The sequence below is a fragment of the Aythya ferina genome (assembly GCF_964211825.1).
Source record: "Aythya ferina genome assembly, chromosome: 15".
In the NCBI taxonomy this organism is placed as follows: domain Eukaryota; kingdom Metazoa; phylum Chordata; class Aves; order Anseriformes; family Anatidae; genus Aythya; species Aythya ferina.
The window spans coordinates 1,682,465-1,705,979 of record NC_140314.1 but is presented as its reverse complement, the minus strand read 5'-3'; the positions used below and the strand labels follow the sequence as shown (position 1 = coordinate 1,705,979).

General features: G+C 54.1%; 1 protein-coding gene across 1 annotated transcript in view; it reads right to left on the bottom strand.

Moving 5' to 3' along the window:
* HS3ST6 (heparan sulfate-glucosamine 3-sulfotransferase 6) overlaps window positions 1–15,546 on the bottom strand; it is a 28,894-nt gene extending 13,348 nt beyond the window's left edge. The window contains exon 1 of the mRNA XM_084537380.1: window positions 15,147–15,546. Within this exon, the coding sequence (XP_084393506.1) occupies window positions 15,147–15,517 (371 nt within the window). The 5' untranslated portion in view covers window positions 15,518–15,546. The remainder of the gene's footprint in view (window positions 1–15,146) is intronic.
* Between the last annotated feature and the right edge of the window lie 7,969 nt (window positions 15,547–23,515).

The following is a 23,515-nucleotide window of genomic DNA, read 5'->3' as shown; positions in this document are numbered from 1 at the left end:
TGGCCCCCATAGAGGAGAGGAGCAAATCCTGCCCAGCCTTTTCCACTGGTGCAGGGACAATAACGCGTATTTCATTTCACTTGGCCCGCTTCCAGCCATCAACTTTTACGTGCTTCCAGGAAGCGAGGGGCTGACTTTTATTTCTAAGTTTGAAAACCTTCCCCAAGGCCAGCACACAGCACACATTGACCTCTCTGCTTTTTTTTGTTATTTGTTTTTGTTTTTTTTTTCCAACATCCGAGCTGCCTGTAAATAAGGCATCTCCCCAGGACAGGGCTGGAGGGGCACGGGCACTAGCGGGGTGCTCCACGAGTGCTCAGCTCTTTGCTCAGAGCCTGCAGTTGTCACGCCTCAATTTATCAGCAGTGATAACAATTATCAGCAATGACAATAATTTATCCTCATGCATCAGAGGCCCCTCCTAGCTCAGGGCCGGGCAGAGCAGGCTCACAGCGGGCAATTCGGATGGTGCTGGGCTCTGGTGGCAGCAGCACCGTGGGATGGGCACAATCTGGGACTTGCAGGGTGGGGACGGAGCGTGCAGACAAACCCGATGCGGATCAATCCTGCACCCTGGTGCTGGGCATGCAGAGCCCCAGGACACGCAGAGCCAAGGCCTGCAGGAAGAGACGGACAGACAGAGGGACAGGCAGCGCTCAGCCCCAAGACAGACCCGTTTGCAGCTGCTCAGCCTCAGGTTTCCACCCTCTGCTTTGTCCTTGGATGGATGGATGGACAGATGGACCCAGACAGAGCACCCCAGGCATGGAGCTGCAGCCCCACAGCTCCTGGCCCAGAGGTGAAGCCAGGCTGAGAGCTGAGCAGGATGCACCCAGTACAGCACCCGCTGCCGGGACACATCCAGCTCCGGGGAAAGGCTGAGCCCAGGGGAAAAGCAGTTCGGAAAAGTCGCCTTACTGTAAATTGATTTTCCCCGTGTGTCAGTAGCTTTAAAGGAAAAACAAAGCAAACAAACAACAAAAAAAAACACACCACAAAACAACACGAAACAAGACAAAAACTTCTTTAGGTATTTCAGAAGAGTTTCTCTTAGTTATCATGAAAATTTAGCTCAGAAACGTGTTGGGTAAAACGTTCAATTCCCCACAGCCTAGAGAGCCTCATCAAAAATCCATTTGAAGTGTTACTCTCAAATCCCTCATGGCAATGGGATATTTTAAGGTCAGTTAAACTTATTATTCACTCAAGATTTTCTTTCAGGTTCCTGCATATTTTAAACAGATTTTCCCCCATCTCTAACCCAACTGTGTTACAAAAACCCTTTCCTTTCTTTTTTTTTTTTTCCTTCTGAAAAGAAAAAAAGTTGTCAAAAGAAAAGATACTAATCAGAAACAGCTTCTGAAGTCTTACAAGCTGCTACAGTTTGTACTTGTTACCAAAAAACATTGATGCTCTCTCCAGATCCCTAAATCCCTTGACTTTTAAAATGTTGAATGGAGTTGTGCATGGAAAAAAAAAAAAAAAGAATTAGCAATTAACTCAAATTTGGTTTGTTTTTTTTTTTTCTTATTTGCATTTCATTTTCCTTGAAACACAGTTTATGCATGATTTTTTTTTCTCCTTCAAGAAAAGGAAAGGAAGTTCCTTCAAGAACTGCTGGATCTGGCCCTGCGCAGACAAGCTGGGGCTCTGCACCAGTTCTGCAGGCCCAAAGTAACAAGTGTATTAACAAAAAATAAGACTACTTTTACAAGTGGCCACAGAGAAACTCTGCAGATGATTACAAGGTTCTGAGGCAGTAAAAAGATCAGTGTTCCCCTGAAACACAAACGTCAGTTTTTCACTCAAAAACTTCCTGGTTTTAAAACACTCAATTCAAGGTTTCCCTTAGAAGTTCTTTGCTTTCTTATTTTGTTCTAAATAAATAAAAAGCAAAACCCTGCTTTGGAGAAAATGGGGCTTTTGACCACAAGAAACCAAACCGTACAGCAACCCAGAGTGAAACTGCAGCTCCTGCCTCACCCCAGCACCTCTCACCTGGAGACCAGCACCACAGGGAGAGACACCAGCAGTGGCACGTGCATGGGGACAAGTTGGTCCCCTCCTGTGCCCAGCACCAACACCACACCTGGGTTGCTGCGTGGGGCTCCCCCACCTGCAGAGCTGGCTGGCACAGCTCCACTCCATGCTGCAACACCTCCTGTCCCAGTCCTGGCCAGCAATTTTGCACAGCCAGCATTTTCCATCTCGTTTTGGCACCTTGAGACTTATTTGGAAACTCAGTGAGCCAACCAGCAGCTAATCTCACAGCAGGGACCAGGAGGCAGGTTCCTGTCCTTGCACCATTGCCCCCCATCCACCTCCTGCACTACTTCATCCCCCTGCTAGTAGGAAAGTGACTCAGCAGGTCCCAAGGACCCTTTCCTAGGGGCACTGCAAGCACCTTTGTCTCCAAAGCCCTCCAAACACATCCCTCCTCCTTCCTTTCCCCACATAACGTGCAGTTCAGCCAGTGCCAGGGAGATGGTACCTGGTAGGAGCCTGTTTCCAACCCTCTCCCAGGAAATATGATGCGATCAGTTTGAGCCAAGCTCCTCTGTTGGGTCAGGTATTCAGTAGGAGCCAGAGGAAAGGCAACGAGCACCAGAGCCACCCCTGCTCCCATGCGGCAGCTGGAACAGTGCCTGCTTGTCCCAGGGCACAGCTCCTGCAACTCCAGTGTTTGGTGCTGCTGCTCCAGAGCCTTCAACCCGGCCAGATCAGTGTGAATTGGACACAGGACGCCCCCCAGTCTCTGCTGAGATGGTTTTGGACCCGTTAATGTACATGGGATTGGGGAGCCACGAGGCATTTCCAAAGCTCCACCTCGCAGGCACAGCGGAGACACCCTCACAAATCACTGGCTGCTCCCTGAAAGACGCTCAGAGGTTATACCCCAGATAATAATTCCATAAATTTGTGAAGGTCACAAACAATATTAAAAGCTCTACGTGAAGCCAAGAGTAATGCAGCCAGCACAGGAGGCAAATTGAGCAGAGAGGAAAAGACTGCAAGTGCCCGTAATCTTGCTCTAGAGAGCAAAGAGTTTAGAAATTATTAAACAGTTCCTAGCATTTCCAGCCATCTGGCCTGCATTTCTCCATTTATTCAATCAGACATATGCTGCTTTTATCCCCACAACTGCCAGCTCTCCCCTGTGCTCTGAAAACATGTGCATCCTCCATCCTGCTCGCTGTCAGCGCGGCACAAAGCACAGGCTGTGTGTTCCGCACACAGCGCGGGCTCCTAACAAGTGAACGTGCCCGTCACAGCCACTTCCACCAGCACATTTCTCTCACTTGTACCCAAACATCAGTGTTTGCACAAAACAAGGCAGTCTTGGCAGACTGAGATGGGAGTTTTGAGTTGGAAAACCCCGCTCGTGCCAAGCAGCAGCAGCCCCCTGAAGGCCGCGCAGCACCAGGTCTGGTGGCAGGTGTGGAGAAGAGCCCATGAAGAAGGTTCCTGTGCCATTCTCCTTGGGGACATCATCGCCTGCTTGTGCCAAAGCATGGACACACTGCCCTGCTGCCCTGCCACCCTACATGCAGGCCCTGCAGCACACTAACAAGTTCAATGGCATGCCCAGGCCACCCCTGCTTGGTGTAGCCTCACAGAACATCTTTGACCAGCCAACCCTTTGGACCTCTCACTTCCAGCCATGATTTCTTCCCCGTAACAAGCAGAAGATGCATACAGGGGGGATCAGAAGCCAGAAATGCAAATAACGGGTGGAAAGGGCCGAGGAAGCCTGTGGCACCGCAGGGCAGCGCCAGCAACGCAGGCTCCTGCTGCTCAAGCCCATCACAGCCCTGGCCACTACAATCTTTGGAGGGCAAGAGGAGTCACCAAAGCATGCTCAGGGACATCTGCTCAGACCCACGAGACACAGGGGCTGTTTTGGAGCTGCAGCCACCACTGCTCCCTGCCCAGCAAGGAGACGGAGCCACCGGCTGAGACAAATCCTCGCTTGCTGACGCAGCTCTCCTGCCACCTGCGCCAGGCCTCTCGTCCTGCAGCCAAGCACTTCTTCGTCTTCACGGGACGCCACCGCCACACCGGCAATGCCTTGCACATTCCTCCTCCACCAGGCTTCCCCAGAGGTCGCCCCTCCAGCAGGAACAGCGCTCTTGGAGCCCACGGCAGGGTAAGGAGTGAATTACGTTTGCTCACACACTGTCCGGGGGCTTAGGTATCAGGCCAAGTGTTACCAGATGTGCGGGGATCTCTGTCAGAGCGATCTGTAGGCTCGAATGCCTGTTTGGATATTTAATATGTTGGTATCTGGGGTGCGAGGGTCAGAGCTGGGGGTTTCAATGCAGATGTTACACATCTTTTCTACTCTTACCATCACCTTTTAATAACACCATAAATCATCAGGCACTTCTCGGGTGACCACGTAATTGCTCATTTGTGTATCCGAGCAAGCTTATCTGGCCTCTCACTCCTTGCTGCCATACAAAACTGCCAGCAAAGGAGACCCGCTGGGAACAAACTGCAGCTACGGGGCTTTGCGTGCCCCGTCTCTCCTTCAGCAAGTCGTCTCCTGGCATATGTGCTTCAGATGCATCGTGGCAGCGCGAGGAAGAGACAAGTAACTGATACGGGAAGATTAAAAAAAGGTTGGATCAGTCTGTTCCTAATGTGAGCCTTGCTGCTCGCAGCCCTTTGATTGCAGCAGAAATAAAAGATGGAAATTCACTGGAGGCAAAGGAATTAATTAAAAGGAGAATAAAGGAGCATCGGTCTGTTGGAGTCCTGGCATCAATTCTGAGACTAGTTTTGAAGTGGCAACAGTTTTACTTGTTCTTTAAAGCTGTTCCTCTATGTCCTGCATGGTGACTTGGGGAACTAATGTGCAGCATGTGCGGTGCCTTTAGCCAACAGCCTTTGGGGATGAGGTGGCTCAGCCGGTGCAGGGCCCACAGCCACAGCACCCAGCCCATGCCGCCTCCTTCTGCATCCAGCGTCCTCCTCAAACCCTGGAGACGAGGAGGAGCTGTGGCCTCTGCAAGGTCTGTTCAGGACTTTACACCCAATTTCGCACATATGTACAGCCTTCTTCTGGTTCCTGAGCCCTCAGGTTTCTCGGTTCTTGCTACACTTGCGTCAGGCAAGAACTGAGGCTCTGCCCAATCCCACAACTCTGGGAGCTATGGCTCTAGTGGTACCTGTCCTTTCTCTCAGGAACTTGGATCCAGCTTCACTTTAAGCAAAGCCTGGGTGGGGACTGCTTTCAGATGGGCTAAAGCCAGCCCTTGATGTGACTAGCACATAAAGTCAGCCTTAAACTCCCTTTATTTTAATTAACGTTTGCCTAGAAACGGGTTTAGAAGAGATCTCACCCTATCAGACTGTTTTATGCTAAATCACTTTATGCTATTTATCACTTGTTCAAGTTTCAGACTCTGTAGTTCAAGTTTTACAAACCTTTTACAGGGCAGAGACCTTAGAGAGAGCCCTGGTCCATCCTGCAAACACAGCGAGCCCTCACACACTTCCCGATACACTCTGAAGTGGAGCAACATGAATCTGGAATATACACAGGACCAGAACTGAACAAGGCAGTCCCTTGTGAGCCATGGAACAAGAGTGGCTCAAACTGAGAGCGCTGCAGGCGAGGACAAGGTGGCCGGGCTCCACGGCGCCAAGCTCTGTGCCAGGAAATCGGGCGGCAGCGCTCAGGGACCTGCTGGTGCAAGGAGCCAGCCACCACCTCCAGCATCCCACTGCCGGGGTGCCTGGGGCCAGGGATGCCCCTGGGGAACCCAACAGCCTGGGCAAGAACCAGGCTGCATGTGAAACCCGGGAATGAGAAGCAATCAGCTCCTCTCCAACAGCAGCAGCTCGGCACTGTGGCACCAGCTGGCTCCTGCCTTGCCCACACCAGGCTCTGGGATGCTCCCAGCCAGGCCCTTTCCTCCCTCACCGTGATGCAGAATGCTGCCCCTGCAGCACCGCTCACCCTTCCTGCAGCAGGATCAGGCCCTGGGGACGCCCCCTTCCCTCCTCCTGCTGGGAGCAGCCCAGACCCTGCCTGGCGGCCCCTTTGGGAAGGGCCAGCACCAGCAGCAGCTCCACATCCCAGCGGCAGCTGAGCGGATGCAGGTTGTCACACTGGGTCTCTGACACCGCGGGGGACGTTCAACCCCCTTCCGGCCCCCAAAACAGGCTTTTCATGGAGACAAATGATCCCTTCCCTCAACAAAACCTAAACTCTGAGCCCAAAGCACTTGGCAGCGACCCCTTGAAATTTTTCCTCGTGGCTTGCGTGGCTTAGGAACATGACTTTCTGCAGCATAAAGGCAGCCGGAGGAAGCGGCCGATGCTCTTGTTGAAGAATAATCATCTCCCCCCCCCCGGCTGGTGCCAATCGCACGGAGCCCCGCAGAGCTGTCACTCGGAGGGATGGTGCTGGCAGCCCCAGCAGCACCCGGCTGCGCTGGCCGGGGACCTCGGCAGCTATCGACAAGTGCCAGCAGTGAGGGATGTGTTGATGAGCCCTGATCAATGCACAGGGAAGGAAGCCCCTTCAGCAGCCAGGCCAGCCCCAAGTGCTCCCAGTAATTGGAGGACTTCTTTCGCCTCCACTGTTATTGATGGTTTTCCCCTTCGGGGTACGCTGCCACTTGGTGCTATCAGAGAGCTGAATGGCACAAGCAAGGTCAGTAACAGTGGCACGGCATACAGAGAGCAAAGTGTCCAGAGGGAAAAGCAAGGGAGAACTTCTGGGCACTGCCAGGAGCTGAAAAAGTGCTCCAGGGTTAGGAGAGATGCTGGAGCTGCTCTCACTGCTTTTGGGTCCAAATAGCATCCAAGGAGCTATGTAAAAATATGTAACTCTCACAATGGACCGGACACATGGCAGATGTATTTCAGTGTCCTGCCCTGTAGGTGCAGAGAGGCAGGAGCAGCAAAAAGAAGCTCCTGGCACCACCACCCTCAGTTAGAGAAAGGAAAGGGAACTCTGCCCCCTGGGTCCCAGCTAGTCACCACCTTGCCATGCCGTGGCTTTTTCTCTGGGGGCTTCATTTTAGCAGCACCAGGAGCAGCGGGTCCTGCCCTTGGTCAGGCACAGGCAGCTCAGCCCCTGGGACCAGGCTCTGGGATGCCGTGGGCTCTGGAGCAGCTGAGAGGTGTGGGAGGGCTCTGGCAGCGCGGCCCCAGCACCGCTGCACCCCATCAGGAGGCAGAGCTGAGATCTGGCCCCCGGGGACGGGACCCGTCACGTTCCCTGTGCGTTCCCATCACTCAGCACCCGCTCCCTCTCCTGCACGGCGCGGTGCCCGCTGACAGCGGCTGCTAGCTCACAGCTGGACCGGCCCAAGGGGCGCGCAGTGGCCAGGCACGAGATCACAGATTCTCCAACACGACCGCCCAAATGCCCCCTGTGCAGCCACGGGTACACGTAGGTGTGCATGAAAAGACGGAGCTGCTCGCGCTGCTTAGGGACCGAGCAATAAATCAATAGCAAAGTGGGCAGCCCTTCCAGCAGCAAGGATGCTTAACAAGGTCACATCCTTATTCTCTCCAGACTAATGAGCGGAGATTACTAATAAGACCTCGGTGACAAGTGGATGTATTAATGTAATTCACTCCTGCCTGTAATCAATTTGCTGTGTTAAAATCCGCAGCTCCTTCTGACACCGAGATCTCCCGCGCTGCCCCCAGCCGCCGCGAGGCTGCTGGCTGGAATGGGGAGTCGTGTCCATGCCGGGCCGTGACATTTTGTGCAAAATCACTCCAAGAGGAGCCATTTCAAACATTTTGCTCCACAATTCAGGCATAAACAGTGTTTGTCAGAGTGCTTCGTGTGCTGCTGCGCTGGGCAATTCGTGAAACCCCAGCTGCCTGGCGAGCAGTGTGTGCTGGAGCAGGGATAGATGCTCTTTTTGGTCTCTGGCTCTCCAGCACGTAGCAAAGCCTGGGTTTCCTGCACACAGTCATCGCTCTGGTCCATAAATAGGGGCTGACCCCGTGGACTTACAACATCAGGCATTTACAACCAGTACACAGGGATCGCTTGCACGTTCAGGCTGGGTTAGCTGGACACACTGCCTCCGCGCCCCAATGACAGCAGAGTGCTCTGATTGACTGCAATATTCACCATTTGCATTTCAAATGACTCTTCAGATCAAGAGTGACTCACTTAAGAGATGCATGAATAATTTTGAAGACGCTTAGACTCCTGTGATCGGCGAGCTGTCCCCAGTCGGAGGCAGAGGGAGGCCAAATTGAATTAGCTGCTGTGAATTTTTCACCCAGGACCATCCCCACAAAATGTGAGCACGTGAAATGTGAGCAACCGAGAGTCCCGAGCAGCCACACTGCGGGACCGGAGGGTGGGGACCCCAGCTGCAAAATCAACCCCTCTGCCTGCACAGCACAGGCAGCGCCCCACACACTGGGGGGCCAGAGGTGTGATGCCCGCGAGTTTGGGCAGAGCCCCAGTAGGAGAGCGGCGCAGGGTCAGACCTCCTCCTCTGGGCCCAGCTGCAGAAAGCTGCCGTGTATTTCTTGCGTGCAGCCACCGGGATTTTCAAAGCCCTGCAGAAAGCTGTTCACAATATCCCTCTTCTCCTCACTCGGTACGTTTATAAACAAACGCACCAGAAAATATGCGGTGGGAGGAGAGCAGGGGCTCCCACGGCACCGCCAGCCCCTCGCCGCGCCCCCGGGCACAGGCGCTGGTGGCGGAGGAGTTGTGAGGGCTGCGAGCACCCCGGGCACCCCGCGGCTGGCTTCTCGCTGCTGGGCTGGATGCCTGCAGGAACCCGAGCCCACCGTGGTGCTCAGCCCTTGGGCCACCCCCCAAGGGCGTCAGCTCTCGCTCCCGGGCAGAGCACGACCCTGCAGGAAAGAAATGGGAGCATCGGGCTGCCGCCGAGCAGCTCTGTAAGCAGGCGGATTTCCAAAGCCCTTTGAAAAGCCATTTAGAGCTAAGTCCTGGTATTAAACCTGGCCTTTCATTAGTCAGGTTTTCAATCTCTACCGGAGCCCGTTTCAGTGAAAAGTTTTTTAAAAGGTCAGGAAGAAGCTTTTAAGCATATTTGCCAATTAACTATTGTAACTCCCTCCTCGACTGGATGCGAGCTGCCCGCTTCCGTCTCCAGGGACGGTAATTACTGTTTGGTAAAAAGCTTTGAACACCCCTAAGTAATAGTCTCTCCTTGCATAAAAGCACCCTAAACCCACTGGCCTTTTCCACCTTCTGTCACAATCCACATCTAAAAATAATCTGGAAGAAAAAAAAAAAACAACAGAATGCTCTTAAGAAGAAACCCCCGTGGTGCTGAGCGAGGCGTCGCCGGGTGTCAGCACAACGCGATGCACGCTGCAGGACGCGGTGCTGCTGCAGGGTTCCAAGCAAAGTTGCCAAAATGGGGCAATTTGCAATACAGAGGGGGGCCTGGGGACCCTGCCTGTCCCAAGCAGGGTGGGTAGGAAGCACAGCAGCCCCCCGCAAGGGGTGCTTGCAAAAGGCTGCCCCTACAGCCCCCTGGCCTCATCTGGAATATGGCCAAGGTCACCAAAGCCCCACATTTGCACCCCAAGCCCCTCATATTGCCACAAGTGCTTTTCCAGCCCCTCAGCATTTGCACTCCTAGAAACCCATCCGCTTCCACTGCTGCCCCTGAACGTTTCTTACATTCAGCCTCGAAAGTTCTCTGGAGCTCCAAGGGGGTGACAAAAAACTCCCACGTTTATGTGCTTAAATTTCCAGCCCCTGAGGTTACAAAAGAGCAACTGGGGAACCCAAGGAAAAGGCCGTGACCGAGGAAGTGTTTTTCAAAGACATTGATTCATACAATATTCATTTTTTAAAACAGTTCCAGGATTTCCAGGTGCCCAGCCCCTATCTATTTATTCAAGCAGCCTGGGACAGCAACGCTGGCATACTTGAAATCCTTTAGAAACTCAGGTTACTTCTACACACTCCAGTGCACAGCGTGTATATAAAACCACCATTTACTTAAAAGAGACAGCACCAGAGAAAGAATTCCTCAGTCGGGAGGACCACGACCCGTTCCACTCCACGAGTCACAGCGTCTATCAGAAAACCCGGGGCCAAGACTAACACGCGGCTTCAATCGCTTGCGCCTGGCGCTATCTCTGCATGGAGCAGCCAGCCCGGGCTGAGCCTCACAGCCTCAAACCCCGGTGCTCAGACCTGCCCGCACCAGCGAGCAGCACCACGCCGGCTCCAGCAGGATGCGGGTGAGAGCACAGCCCAGAGCTGGTGGCCAGTGGTGGCCTGGGGCTGGTAGCCAGGGGTCCCTGCTGCTTGTACAGGGTGGCCCAGGAGGAGCTCCTGAAGCAGCAGGAGCCCAGCCCAGCCCTGCTGCCCTCAGTGGTGGCTGCCTACAAGCGCTTTAAACGTTTTCAAATGTTAATTCCACATCGTGGCAATAAAAGCTATTTTTAATCCCACGTGAAAGCACTTTGCAGCAGACCTAGCTCTGCACGTATCACACAGAGCATGCGACGCGCTGCAGCAACCAGGCAGCGGTGGGACGGGGCACACGGTGGTGGAGCCAACCCATCCTGCTGCTAGCACAGCGCCTGCTCCCTCCTCTTGGCGCAGAGCTGGGGCTGAAGCATTCCCTCAACAACCAGCAATACGGCAGGGTCACGGAGCCCCGTACACGTGGACATGTTTTTTTCCATCTAAAGACAAATCCGAACTATCTTGCATCAAATAAAGCATTAAAATATCTTCTTTGTAGTTAGAAAATTGCAGCTTTTCCTCGTCTTTCCTGCAATTTTTTTTTCTTTTTTCTTTTAGGATTGCTCTTAATCTTTTAAACATGGGGGTGAGGACAGAGGAAGCGGATACAAAAAGGCTCTGTTTTGCAACAAAAACTAAAAAAAGAAGTGAGAGATCACAAAATCAGAGTAGTAAACCCAAGAAGCGCACTCCAGGACTGAGTTTCTGCAAACACACGAAGGAAAACAAGGGCCACTTTGAGGCGCAGAGTGCTGAAACGTGAGTCCATTAGGAGAGCAGATTAGCTGGTGTCAATGAATAAAGATAATGTCCCGGAGCAGCTCTCAGTGCATCGCCATCTGACTCCTCGCAAGATCCCTTTGTCTCTTGCCACCTATGTGTTTCTTAAATGCGCCTGTGAAAAGCTCTGCCTGGAAGGGGATCCGAGCTTCGTGCCAAAACGCAGCCTGGTGACTCCTGAGTAGCCCAAGCGCCCGGGTTTTATTCAACAGCTTGTGCTATAGAGTGTCTTGATCTGTCTGTACAATCACAACACACACAAAACCCCCTGAAGGCATCTACTTAGCTCTACTTTTCAGCTGCCAATAACACTCACAGCAAAAGTCAAAAGAGCAGCGCCGGAGCCGCGTCCCTTCCCTGCCGCTCAAAGGCTCCAGGGCTGCGAGGTCCGCAGATAACAAAGTCTGGCTCAAGAAATCCTGGACGCCTTTCAAGAACGTTATTAGCTTCCATGAATGGGCTCGAAGGGGGAAAACATCGCATGCAGCAGCTTTTGCTCCCCGTCCACCTCCGCCGGGCACACACACATGCTCCCAATCTGGGACGCCCTCCGCGCAGCCCGGCATCCATCGGCTGCTCGATGCACGCACAGAAGCACAGCGCGAGTGTGACAAACCACATGAAGAGTTCTTCCTCCCGCAGCCCCCAGCATGCAGACCTGCATGCGTTGCAGCCCACCAAAAGGCAAAACGAGGAGGAATCGTTGCAGCCAGCCGCAGAGGAGCGCAGTGCCGGGCCGCTTGGCAGTGCCGGCCATGCCCACGCAGCTGCGTGCGGCCGCTGCAGAGCTCAAGCCTCAACACTCACGTGGAGGCATTTGCCAACTGTTACCAGCAAACCCACACTGGCTGGATTGATTACGTCTGCCCCAAAGTAGAAGAAAATGAAGAAGGAATTGCAATTCCTGTGAAATCCAGCACACACCATCACACAGGGCGCAGTCTCACGGAGCAGAGATGCGAACGGCCACCAGAAGCCCTGGCCCAGCCCTCTCCGGCTGTGAGGCTCTTTCTTTAGATACTGGGTAAAAACAGGAAGAGGAGACGGGGAAGAGAGGGCTCAGATCATAAATCGTACAAGGAAGTACAAGACAGAGCAAAGCTGCCTGATGGAGCTGCTACCACTGCAAAGATTCAGGGGACGGAGACAAGGGAACTTTGTACAAGCGACAGCAGAGCGAGGGCTCGCAATGTGCGTTCCCCCAAACTTCCTTTCATGCAAAACCGCATCCGCAAAGACCATTCCCTGCACCGCCTTCATGCCTCACGTCCCCCTTCTTCAAGTCCTTTTCCCAGCAGCACCAGAACCGCAGAGGCTGCGCTGAGTTAGGTGTGGGACAGACGGATGCTGGTTGCGGGTACAGCCACATCGGGTGGCCGAGTGGAAAATGAGGCTGGTTCTGCTAACCAGGAAGGCAGTGGGAGGTTCCCAGCTGCGCCCCAACATGGGCATGGCAATGAGCAAATGCCCCCAGCCCCCACGAGCACCGCTTGTGGACGTGGCAGGGCTGTGAGCCCCCAGGGCTTATGGCCGTGGCAGCCCACAGCCGCTCAGCCCACTGCGAGCACAACTTTTCTATATCCACGCAACCAAGGGCAGGATCAGCCCGGTGCCATCACACCGAGCACCACTTCACATTCTTGTGATGAATTTTGAAATATCACCAGGAAACACCTCAGATTAGGTTCTTATGTTTGTCTTTGCCCGCATTGCCATAAAGCAGAGGGGCAAGGGGCACAGCACCACTCCAGCTTCCCCGGCAGGACGCTCGCGCTCCCAGCGCCGCTGTGTAGGAGAGGAGCACGCCCACTGATATCCCTCCCGTTCTCTTTTTATTTGGGTTTACCCTAAGCAGCACCGAGTGCCAAAAAAGTTAAAACACTGTTTTGCTTTAGGATAAAATTTCACTTCATGCTTGGATTATCCATTAGGTAATTTACGTTGCAAGGCTAGAGGAGGTGTTTAATCTTCTTATAATTAGCTAAACCGATAGTAACTCAAGGAATTTCAGATGAGATGCTTGCTGCTTTTACCAAGTATTTTCATCATACCAGCAAAAAGAACTACTTTAAAAAAAAAAAAAAAAAAAAAAAAAAAAAAAAAAAAAGGACTTTGAGCTATTTCAAATTTAAATAAAATAAAATGCTCCAGTAAGAACAAATGGTTTCAGTCAGTGACTTACATTATAATGTAAACTACGCAGCACCCACAAGAAGATACTCCTTCCACAGAAGCAAAATCCCTATGGGATTAAACTATGAAGAAAGAAAATTCTGTGGCAATATTTCTAAGTTTTTGTTGTTGTTGTTGTTTTTTCCTTCTTCTCCCTTTTTTCTCCTTACACTGACTTGAGACAAGCAACGACCTACAGGTGCCTTCAGGCCAAATATCTTGGCATGAGAAGCAGTTGGTGTAATTTTGGTTTCCTAGCACATTCAAATATTTTAAAAATGTTTACACCACTTTGAGATAATCATTGGAAAAACCTGAACTTCTGTCCAACTTCTATTTTCCTCCACCCAAACACACCCCAGCTTTAAACATTTAGCTCTGTCTGGCTTTCAAGGGAAGAAAAACCCTCAGTATAGCAAGATCTCGTAAGAAGACAAAACAGGAGATGCAAGGAAAAGAGGAAACTCCGAAAAATTGTTGTGCGTATGATTGAAAACACACGTGCTCTATGCGGAATTAAACCAAAACATCTAATAATTTTCCCCCCAACCAGAAAGGATGCAACTTCTTCCCAGTACACGGTATGCTTCCCTGTATTGTATTTGGCTGCACCAAAAATGTTCCCTGCTCTATTTCTCCAAATTTACCATAGCCATATAGAGAATCATCTCATATTATCTAGTTGCTTCCAGGCCAGGCTCCCTGCGAGCACTCAGAGCACTGAAAACTCCCTACGCAGCAATCCCAAAGTGAGTTTTATTTATTCTTCTCTTGCCACAGTCCATCCTGCAAATGCCTCGCCGGACTACAGCAAACGATATGAAAGCGTTCGATCTTCCACACTTTAATTACGTGCTTGCGGTCATTAAACTCCCATCCTGCCAAGCAAGATCTATCTTGTAATCCTCACCCCCAAAAATTAGTTATCATCATTATTGTTCCTAGTGCGCCGCGGATACGTATGGAACGGAGAAATGAGCTAATAAATCACGGCAATATTAATACAGTCATAAAAATAAGTGTGCTACTTACTGCGTTTGAAGGTGTGTTAAGTCAATAACTTTACAGTCCAGATGTGGTCTTACAGAGCTGAAACTCTGCAGGTAAAATTACCACTAAAATTACGCTTCCCATTAAATGGGCTTATTTTTCACAGGTTATTATTTGGGCGAGCATTGCTCAGCTGCATCCTTCCCCAAAACATAAAGAACCATTAAGCGCACGTAGGAAGGAATATCCCTGCGGGGTTTGGAGGGAGCCCGGTGGAGGAGCAGGAAGGACAGGGAGAGCTACTCCTTTTATTGTTTTCAGATGTTTCGCGAGAACACCGCAGCGCTTTTATAAATCTGTACACTTGGACTGTCTTCAGAATAACGGAGCAGATTCTTTCGCTGGCTTCAAGGGGCTTAGCGCTCCGACTAGGTTTGGCCGGCCACTTTGGAGTTGGCCACGATACGGGAGTTTAATGGACAACACATGCACAGTAGCTGCTCTTCCGATGCTTTATCGCCCGAAGAGCTCAATTCCATTGAAACCCTCAAAACTAAACAACTCCCTTGAATCAATACAGCCCTGCCCTTTGACACAAGCAGACCGGGGAATTCAAGGGATACTCTTTTACCCTTCCCCTTCCTGCATCAGTTCGAGGTTTCAATGCCAAAATCTGCCGGGATCAAGTCAGGTCCTGCGAGCTGAGCTCCTCGCTCCTTTCAGTTTTAGAAACTGAGATTTGAGAACAAACAAAAAGCTCCCTAAAGGACTTAATCAGCGGGGTGAGAGCCACGGGACGGCTGCGAACGATGCGCTAGGGCCACGACCGCAAGCGGGGATCACCAAAAAAAAGCCAAGCACCCGCTGCCCAGCTCTCCGCCACCTGCCTGCGGGGTTGGGGGGACGGGACGGACACGGGGCCAGCTCTGCACCCCTCCAGAGGTCGGGGGGGGGATGCTCGGGGGGGGGCCGTTACCTGTACCAGCGCAGCCCCTTCTCGTAGCACCTGTCGAAGAAGTGCGGCTCGGCGCCCACGGCGCGCACCCCGGGGTGCACCCGCAGGAACTCCAGCAGCGCCCGCGTCCCGCCCTTCTTCACGCCCACGATGATGGCTTGCGGGAACCTCCGGCTGCCGCCGCCCGCAGCCCCCGGAGCCCCGGCCCCCGCCGTCCCCGGGGCCGCTCCGTCGGGGAGCGCGGCGGGCGGCGGCAGCAGCAGGGCGGGGGGCAGCGGTTCGCAGGGCCCGGGCAGGCAGTAGAAGAAGTAGGTGAAGAAGAGGATCATGGTGAGGAGCAGCGAGGCGCGGCGCCCCCCGACGGGTCCCAGCAGCCGCCCGCTACATCCCATCGGGGGCCGCTCCCGGCGCAGCCCGCCCCCGCCGCCGCCGCCTCCGCCGCCCCGCCGGGCAGCGCATCCCGTGCGGCCGCTCTGCCCTGCCCTGCCCTGCCCTGCCCGGCTCGGCTCGGCTCGGCTCGGCTCGGCCCCGCTCCGCTCCGCGCCCCCCCCCCGAGCGCTGCTCCGCGCCCCCCCGGCCCGTCCCAGCCCTCCCCTCCCGCCCTCCGCGCACCGCCCCCCGCGCCCACCCGCGGGGAGGAGGCGGGAGCGCGCGTGGGGCGGCCCCGCCCGGGGACGGGGCTCACGCGTGGGGAGCCCCCGGGGGGGGGCAGAGACCCCGCCGGGACAGCCCTCGCCGGGGAGCGGCGATTTCCCAGACGCTGCTTTTATTTTCCTTCTTTTTTTTTTCCCTCTTTTCCCATTTTCCTTTTTTTTTCTTTTCATTTTTTTTCCCTTTCCCCTTTTTCCTTTTTTTCTCCCTTTCCCCCTTTTTTCTTTCTTTCCCCTTTTTTATTTTTTTTTCTCCTCTTTTTATCATTTCTGGAGCCGCACTGCAGCCGTTCACACCCAGCAGCAGGGTCCCGGTGGGGGCTGAACTGCTTGCACCCAGTGCTCGCCGTGCTGGGAGCTCCGAGGCCTGCAATTAGCAGCTGGCACCCCCGGGGCAGTGCTAATTGGGCTGCGCAGGCTCTGCTGCAAGTGTGGAAAGGCAGCCAGCATGCGCGTATAGTTCTTGTTTGGGAGGGGAGAAACCTGGGGTGCCAGCCCTGCACCTGGCAAAATACACCCCAAAGCAGCAGCTCAGGTGTTGCAACCCAAAACGTGCGTCTGAAATAAGCAGTGGGGTGGGGTAGCAGCAGCCAGGGAAATGCCATTCCCCCATCCCAAAGCACCAAGGTGCCAAGCCTCAGGTGCTGCAGTGCGAGTGGCACACGGTGACCCTGCGGCGAGCAGCTTTGTGGGCGGCATCCCTGGGCAGTGCTGGCCAGGCCAGGGCCTTGTGAGCAGCAATGTCCTGTTTGCCCCTGTCCTCCCCGCAGCACGGACCTACAGCAAACACAAACCAGCCCAGACCCGGCCTGGGGGTGCCCCTGGGGGCCATCGTCCCACCAGCCCAGCTGTGGCTTCATTGAATCACTCCAAGGATCTGCCCCCACACACACCCCGAAATGCCGAGCCTCACTTCCAGCCTTGTGATAAGTGATAAAGCCTTTTTTTTTTTTTTTTGTCTGAAATCAGCAGTGTCTTAATTAACCTATCAATATAATCAGCTCTTCTTATAATTAGATCCCCCGAGTCTTCCAAGAGATAGAGCATCGTGGGGAGGGGGCGAGCACGGCCCAAAACCGTGGGCGCAGAGCTGCGCAAACACCGCGGCATCGCCACCGAGCCTGGGGGACAGTGACGCTCCTGCGTGGTGGTGGCACAAGTGGCAGGCTGCACCGTGCCACGGGCACCTGAATGCGCATTTCAGCACGGTTGGGTGGTGGCACGATGGCAAAGCTGCAAGGTCGCCCAGCTGCAGGAGGGGGCTTTGTGCCCTCTCGTGGCTGGCGCTCGCAGGAGGCTGCGCGGGGGCTGCCCGGCCCGTTGCGCACGGGAGCTTTTCAACAAGAGGAAATAAACGCTGGGGCGCGACGGAGAAACCTCCCAATTCACAACGCCAAGGTTCCCCGGGGAAAAACGCGAAGGGAGGATTGCGACGAGGAAGTGAATCTGTTATCGGGAGCAGTTTGATAAATAAAAACGCATCCAAAATCTTCCGCGCGGCACTTGCCAGCTCTTGTTGAGTTTACGTAAGTGATTAGAAATAGGAACTGTTTCACTCCGGGCTAGAGCTGGTGGGAATTTTTCCAGCTCCGTGTTTGGGTTGGGGGGGGGAATTGTTGTTGTTGGAAAATGCCAATTTGTCAAAATGGAAACGTTTGGCAGGAATATCTGCATTTTGACAAAATTCTGTCTAAACACAGCCAGGGAGGCACAGGAAAGGCAGGCGGGGGAGCGCAGCACCCGCACCATCCTCATCCTCGTGCAGGGAGGATCCCAGAGGGCTGGGGATGGTGCAGCAGGATGGTGCAGTGCTGCCCTTTGGTGATAGCCTTTTGGTGCTGCCCGATCTGCCTGCTGCACAGCAGGGCAGGGCCCCACCAGGCTGGAGGAAAAAGCCTAAAAGGTGACCTGGAACTCGGTGCTAGGGCCAAGAGGCTCGGACAGTTAAAGGCAACAAGCACTCAGGTGTCACTTTTTCAGCAAAATCAGAACATTTAATTTGACTCGAAACGAAACAGGTGGGTAGCAATTTTCAGCTCTTTGAGATTTCTTTCCAATCTGTCATTTCGATATAACGTTAAACTGAGCAGAGGAGCTTTTTAAGGACAAAACACTGCATTTTGACTTGGGGACGTGCTTTCAGGGTCCTGTGCAGGCAGTGAGCCAGGAAAGGGCCTGGGGATCCTGGTGCCAACATTTCCACAGCCTTCAGCCAAAAAAAGGCTGCTGTGAACTGAGCAGCTTCGACGTCCCTGTGCACGGTGCCGCTGGCTGGCGGTGGCTGAAGGCTGTGCAGGACACGGGATCCAGAGCAGGCCCTCTCTGATCTCCCGGCCACCTTGTCTGCTGGGACGCTGCCTGTCTTCTCCCTCCGTTAGCACTTCTTCATCTGCAGCTCTGATAACACAACCCACCGGAGAGCGCCGCTTTTCAAGAGTTTCCCAATCATTTTAAAGGTCCTCGGCTGGATGAGGCCACGTTCGCCAGGAGCAAGTGATGCCACCGCGATGGGCACCGATGTGCTCGCCCCAAGGAGCCAAACCTGGCTGCCCCACAGGCACCCCATGGGCACAGCTGGTCCCCAGGGCTGCTGGGGAGCATGAGAGTCGCCGGCTGCCCTGGCAGATGCAGATGAAAGTGTTCCAGGCTGTCACCAGCATTATGGATGGGCTGCGAGCGCTCGTGGGGAGCGTCGTGCAGACACTGCGGATGTGGAGGGAGCCTCCGCGCTTCCGAGCCCTGATTGATGAGATGCGAGGGCCGGCCGTTGCACTCACTACATCACCACTGCCTCAACCTCTGCCAGGGGCGAGGGGTGTTCGAGCCCTGGAGATGACTGGCTGCACTGAGGAAGGGAAGGGTCATCGTTCCTGGGGCCAGGAAGAGTAGCCAGGGGTCCCAGGGGAGCTGACTGCAGGTTTGGCAGCTCCCCAGGGACTGGGGGACTAACAACAGCCCGGGGGGAGCCGTGCCACTGTGGCTGTGCATCTGCGTGGCCAAAGACGTTCCGTGGATCATGGCCGAAGGAGCTTTTAGCAGCTGTCAGTGCAGAAGAGGTGAGGGAGGCACATCCCTGAGCTCAGGAGCTGCCACCAGACACTGCGGTGCACATACGTGTGGTTTGAATTGGTTTTCTGGGGGCACAGAGGGTTCCCCCTGGCCAGGTGCATTGGGCAGCCCTGTCCCATGGCCATACCTGCCAGCATCCCTGAAGCAAACCAGGGATTTATCCTGACACCAGGACAGAGCAAACTCCCAGGGCAGCATTCCCCAAAACTGCCTGTGCCCCGTGCAGGGGTTCACCCAGAGCACCCTCCGCCAGCCCTTGCCCTCATTTTCCCTTAATTACAACCTGCCCTGGAGCCCTTGGACTCAAGCAACTGAGCTTCTTCACAGTCCACACAGAGCAACATCAGCACGGCTCCCCTCATCCGTCCCTCCCCCAGCCCCAAACCATCTCCCCTGGGCAGGATGGGGTCCCCGATAGTGGTCGGAGCATCCCCACACAGCCCCTTCCCCTGGGACCTCCCCAGCCCGTGCAGCACGCAGGCGGGAGCTGCAGCGCGGGCGCCGTGGGTCTCCTGAAGTTTGTTATTACAAAGAAAGAAAGAAAATGGCTCAAGGGATCAGCGGGGATAAAAAGCGCTTTAGAAACACAGGAGATCGTTTAACAGGTCACCTCCGCAGCGGAGTTCGCCAAGCTGATAAAGGCGAGTAAACTTATTAAAGGGCGCACAGCTTGATTCGAAACGGCTGCTCCCAAACAGCCAATTACTCAGGGCCCTTCCAATCCAATTAGGGCGGCTGTTTCCCTGATTACGGCGGTGTGTTTTACAAATACACCCGGCTCCTCGGGTTCAAAGAGCAAGCCAGAGAAGGGGCTTGGTAAGGGGCGAGGCGGTGCCTGCAGCCAGGAGAGGCGCAGGGAGGCAGAGCCCAGACGTGTGCCCTGGGATACGGATGCAGATGGGGCTGGGGATGGCTGAGCCATGCAAATAGTGGTGTTCCCCAGAAGAGCAGCCCTGTGCCCGTCCCTAAAGCAGCCCAGCCCAGCTAAGGAGGCAGGTTACGTCTCCCTGGGGGTGCTCAAGTAGGGGCTGGACCCCTGCAGGGTCCCAGCAAAGGTCACCCCTGTCACCCAGCTCAGCCACTCTGTGACATTACTGAGCCTTTCCCCAGGGACCCGGGGAGTTTTGAGGTTTGCCCTCTGGGCATTGTAGGTGTCCTGACCTCGAAATAACAACATGGGGGGATTTGCCCTAATCCTCCCTGTGGGAAGAGGCAGCTTTTACAGGGAGAGACCTGGGATGGCTTTGCAGGAGCTTGGAGCTCATTAGGGCCAGGCCCTTGGTGTTTTCATGGATGTGGGCACAGGGACTGCCAGGAGGATGAAGGAGGAAAGAACCATGTTTCTTCCTAACCAGAATCATGGGTGCTGCGGTGCAGCAAACGGATCTGATCCTGCCCAGAGCAGGGGTGTCCCATCACCTGGGGTGGAGGACACAGCGGGGAGCTCATCACCGCGGCCACTGGGAGGCTGAAAATTAACCCACAAACTCCAACCTCTGCTTGAGGAACTGAGCAGGGCTCGGGAGGCAGAAGGGGCCACAAGGCACACGTCTGGAGCTGGGCTGGAGCCGCGGCTCCTTCTCCTCTGCCGCTCGCTCAGCGCCTGCGCCGCCGTCCAAGCCTTCACCGCAACAGCTCCAACGGGTTCGCTTCAAAATACTGGCACGCGGCCACCTCTGGGGTGTAGCACAGCCCCTGTTATTAAAATGTGTGACAGCAGCTCGAGATGGAAAGTGAAGTTGTACATTCTCCATCTGAAACTCCGTGAGGAATTTCAAGCAGGGGAATGCAATTTCCAGCCTGGAGGAGAGCCAGCAGCGCCAGGGCGAGATTTTTCTTAATATGGTTTTGCAAAACTTGAACGCAGAAAATTGCCCGTAGCTATAGCAATACCAGCGAGCTGGAGACGGCCCCGCTCGGGGAGCGTTTACACAACAAAAACACCCCCAAAGGTGCCTCTCCTGTGCCACTCTCCATGCCACCGGTTTGGTCCCTTTAGCCCCTGAATGGGAACGCGGTGATTATAGAGGGCAAATCTGGTGCTCGCAGCATGCCCAACGCAGGAGGAGGGTTATCCTAAGCCCCTGGTGCTGTCCCAGCTCCCTCCAACAGCCCAGGGTTCAGCTCCATGTTTTTTCCTCCAAAATGGCCTTTGGGGTGGTGGCAGGGCAGGACGGAGGTCCCAGAGGGGTGGCCCCATCCCCGGGTCCCCACCGTGCCCGTGCCCGCCCAGGATCCGCCGCCCGTCCGCAGCAGCGCAGAGGCAGCTGGCTCCGGGCCATCCGTGGTTACAAAAGGAGCCTGCCCCGTATTTCTGCTTTTGATTTAAATAATCCCAATAAGGGGATAAAGCAGCCAAAACCCACTGATTTTTTTAAAGCTTCAATTTAAAAAATAATATATGTGAAATGTGTGAGTTTTATGAGAGTAGGCAGAGCTGTAGGCTATCAGACACAGCCTTTCCTACCCAAACCTCTGTCCCCAGGACTCCAGCTATTAACTGTGCCATCCAGAGCCCTCAGACATCCTCCATGCAGCTTTCCAGCCCCATTTTCCTTCTCTTTTTTTCCGTGCAAAAACAAACTCGGGCTGACTGCAATTACTCCCTTATTGGTGCCCTCCTGGGCGAAGACACAGCAGTGACAACAGTTTGACATCACGCTGGAGCTGCAGAAACGCGGGGACTGGGGGAGGAGAACGCACAGAGGTGCTCTTTCTGTTTGATTTGCTGTTCCCCAGCATCTGGTGACACAGCTCTATGGGAGCAGGGGGATTTCTTTATCCTATAGAGATGTATGGGGCAATACTCCACCCCAAGGGAGCTGGCAGCTCACCAGAGAACCCAGCCATCACGCTGCTGGGACCCCCAGTGTGCCAAAAGGCCATTTCCAGCTGAGAAAGTCACCTCTTGACGATGTCATGTAACCAGACCGTGAAATATCACTGTATTTGCAGGGGAAATATTGCTGCAGCCAAAGCTGATGGTGCAGGAGTGCATCCAGCTGCAGCCTGGGAACACAGCAGGACCTTCAGTGCGGTGTCTGGGGACCCTGGTGGGGCATTAGGGGGTGTCTGCAGCCCAGCGAGCTTGGGGACAAGGCAGGCTTGGTGCTGGGAAGGCAGCAAAGCCCCCATGGGTCTCCCAGAGCCACAACTTGTGGGAGAGCCCGTGGTGCCTCTGCCTTTCCCAGAGGAAGCGAGGCTGGCACGGGGTGAGGCTCAGCCCCTTGTTAGCAGCCTCCAGCCCCCTGTTCCCCCCCTGCTGTTATTTCTGCCTGGCTGCTGTGTCAGCCCGCACGGCGAGCGGCTGCTGACTGGCCGGGGGTATCTCGACAACTGCTTACCTGCTCTTTATGAGCTTAATAACTCAGTGGAACCATAATTATGTGTTCATTGCCGATCTCATTTAGAGTTAATTACATGCCAGATAGATGTATCTCTGATGTGCTTGGAAGCATCCCAACGACGGCTCTCAGCAGCCATCGATCTGCACTCGAGCACAGGTACTCCTTCTGTTTCAGCACCCGGAGCTTGTCACAGGTCTGCACCAGCAGCATCACCCCTTTTGGTCCAGGGGGAGATGCAGCAGGAATTCGGCTCTGGGCAGCCCCAAACCCACCACTTCTGGAAGCAACTTGGGCAGGACGGGAGGGCTGGATCCCAGGTGGGCACCTCCATGCCATAAAATACCAGCAAAGCTTGTTGTCTTGGGGGTAGAGCTGGAGGACTGTGCCCTCACCACCTGCAAAATCACCCCGTGGGCGCGCAGAGCTGCTCTCCATCAAGAAACGTTTGCTCACACCAAGCCCCAGCTGGTGCGCCCCACACTGCTGTGCCCAGCCTCTGTGGGAAACAGCCTTTTTCAAGCAAATCCGTTTACAAGTTTCCTCTTTTTTTTGAAATAAGTAAATAAATAACTAAATAAATAAATTTGCGGTGGGGGTTGTTTTGCTGTTCATCTTGAAACAAAATGTCACAAGGTGCAGATGGCCACATTTTACGAGTCTATGAAACTCTGGCATGCCCACTGCTAATTCCTTGCACAGGTGGGGGGTAGCTTTCATTTGGCTCCAATTCAGCCAAATTTCCAGTGGCCAAGCAGAGAGGAAGGTGTGGGATCAACAACGGCAACATCTGGAGCAGAGCTGAGCCATAACAAAACATGAGGCTTTAAAGAAATGTCTCGAATGCATCGAGGAGGAAAAGCAGTGTTGGAAGGATTCCCCGCTGTCAGCGAGGGGCAGGCAGCCTCCCAGGTGTCGTTCTGGGGTGCACATGTGCAGCCTTTGGAGACGGGCACAAAACCAGTGTGGTGAAGGGGGAGGCAACAGTAACCACTGGATTAAACCCTGGTGGCTGCACCCCCAGACCCAGCAAAACACTACGGGCAACGCAGATTGCAGAGCTTAATTTGAGAAAACCTAAACTTCAGTAGCTTTTCAGTAGTAGCAGAAGAAGCCGACTGAAATTTTGGGTCAGAAACATGACTTTTAGGCCCCACTTTTATCCCCTGGCAATACAGAGCCCGTTTCCCACCTCAGGAGTGTTTAAGCCCTGCAGGCGGGCGATGCGTTCTCTTTGTCCGTTTCCATTGCCTATTCCAGCCTTCATTCTGTAAACCCCCTACGACAGCAAAACGCTTGGCCATTAAGAACAGCTAATGAACACGTA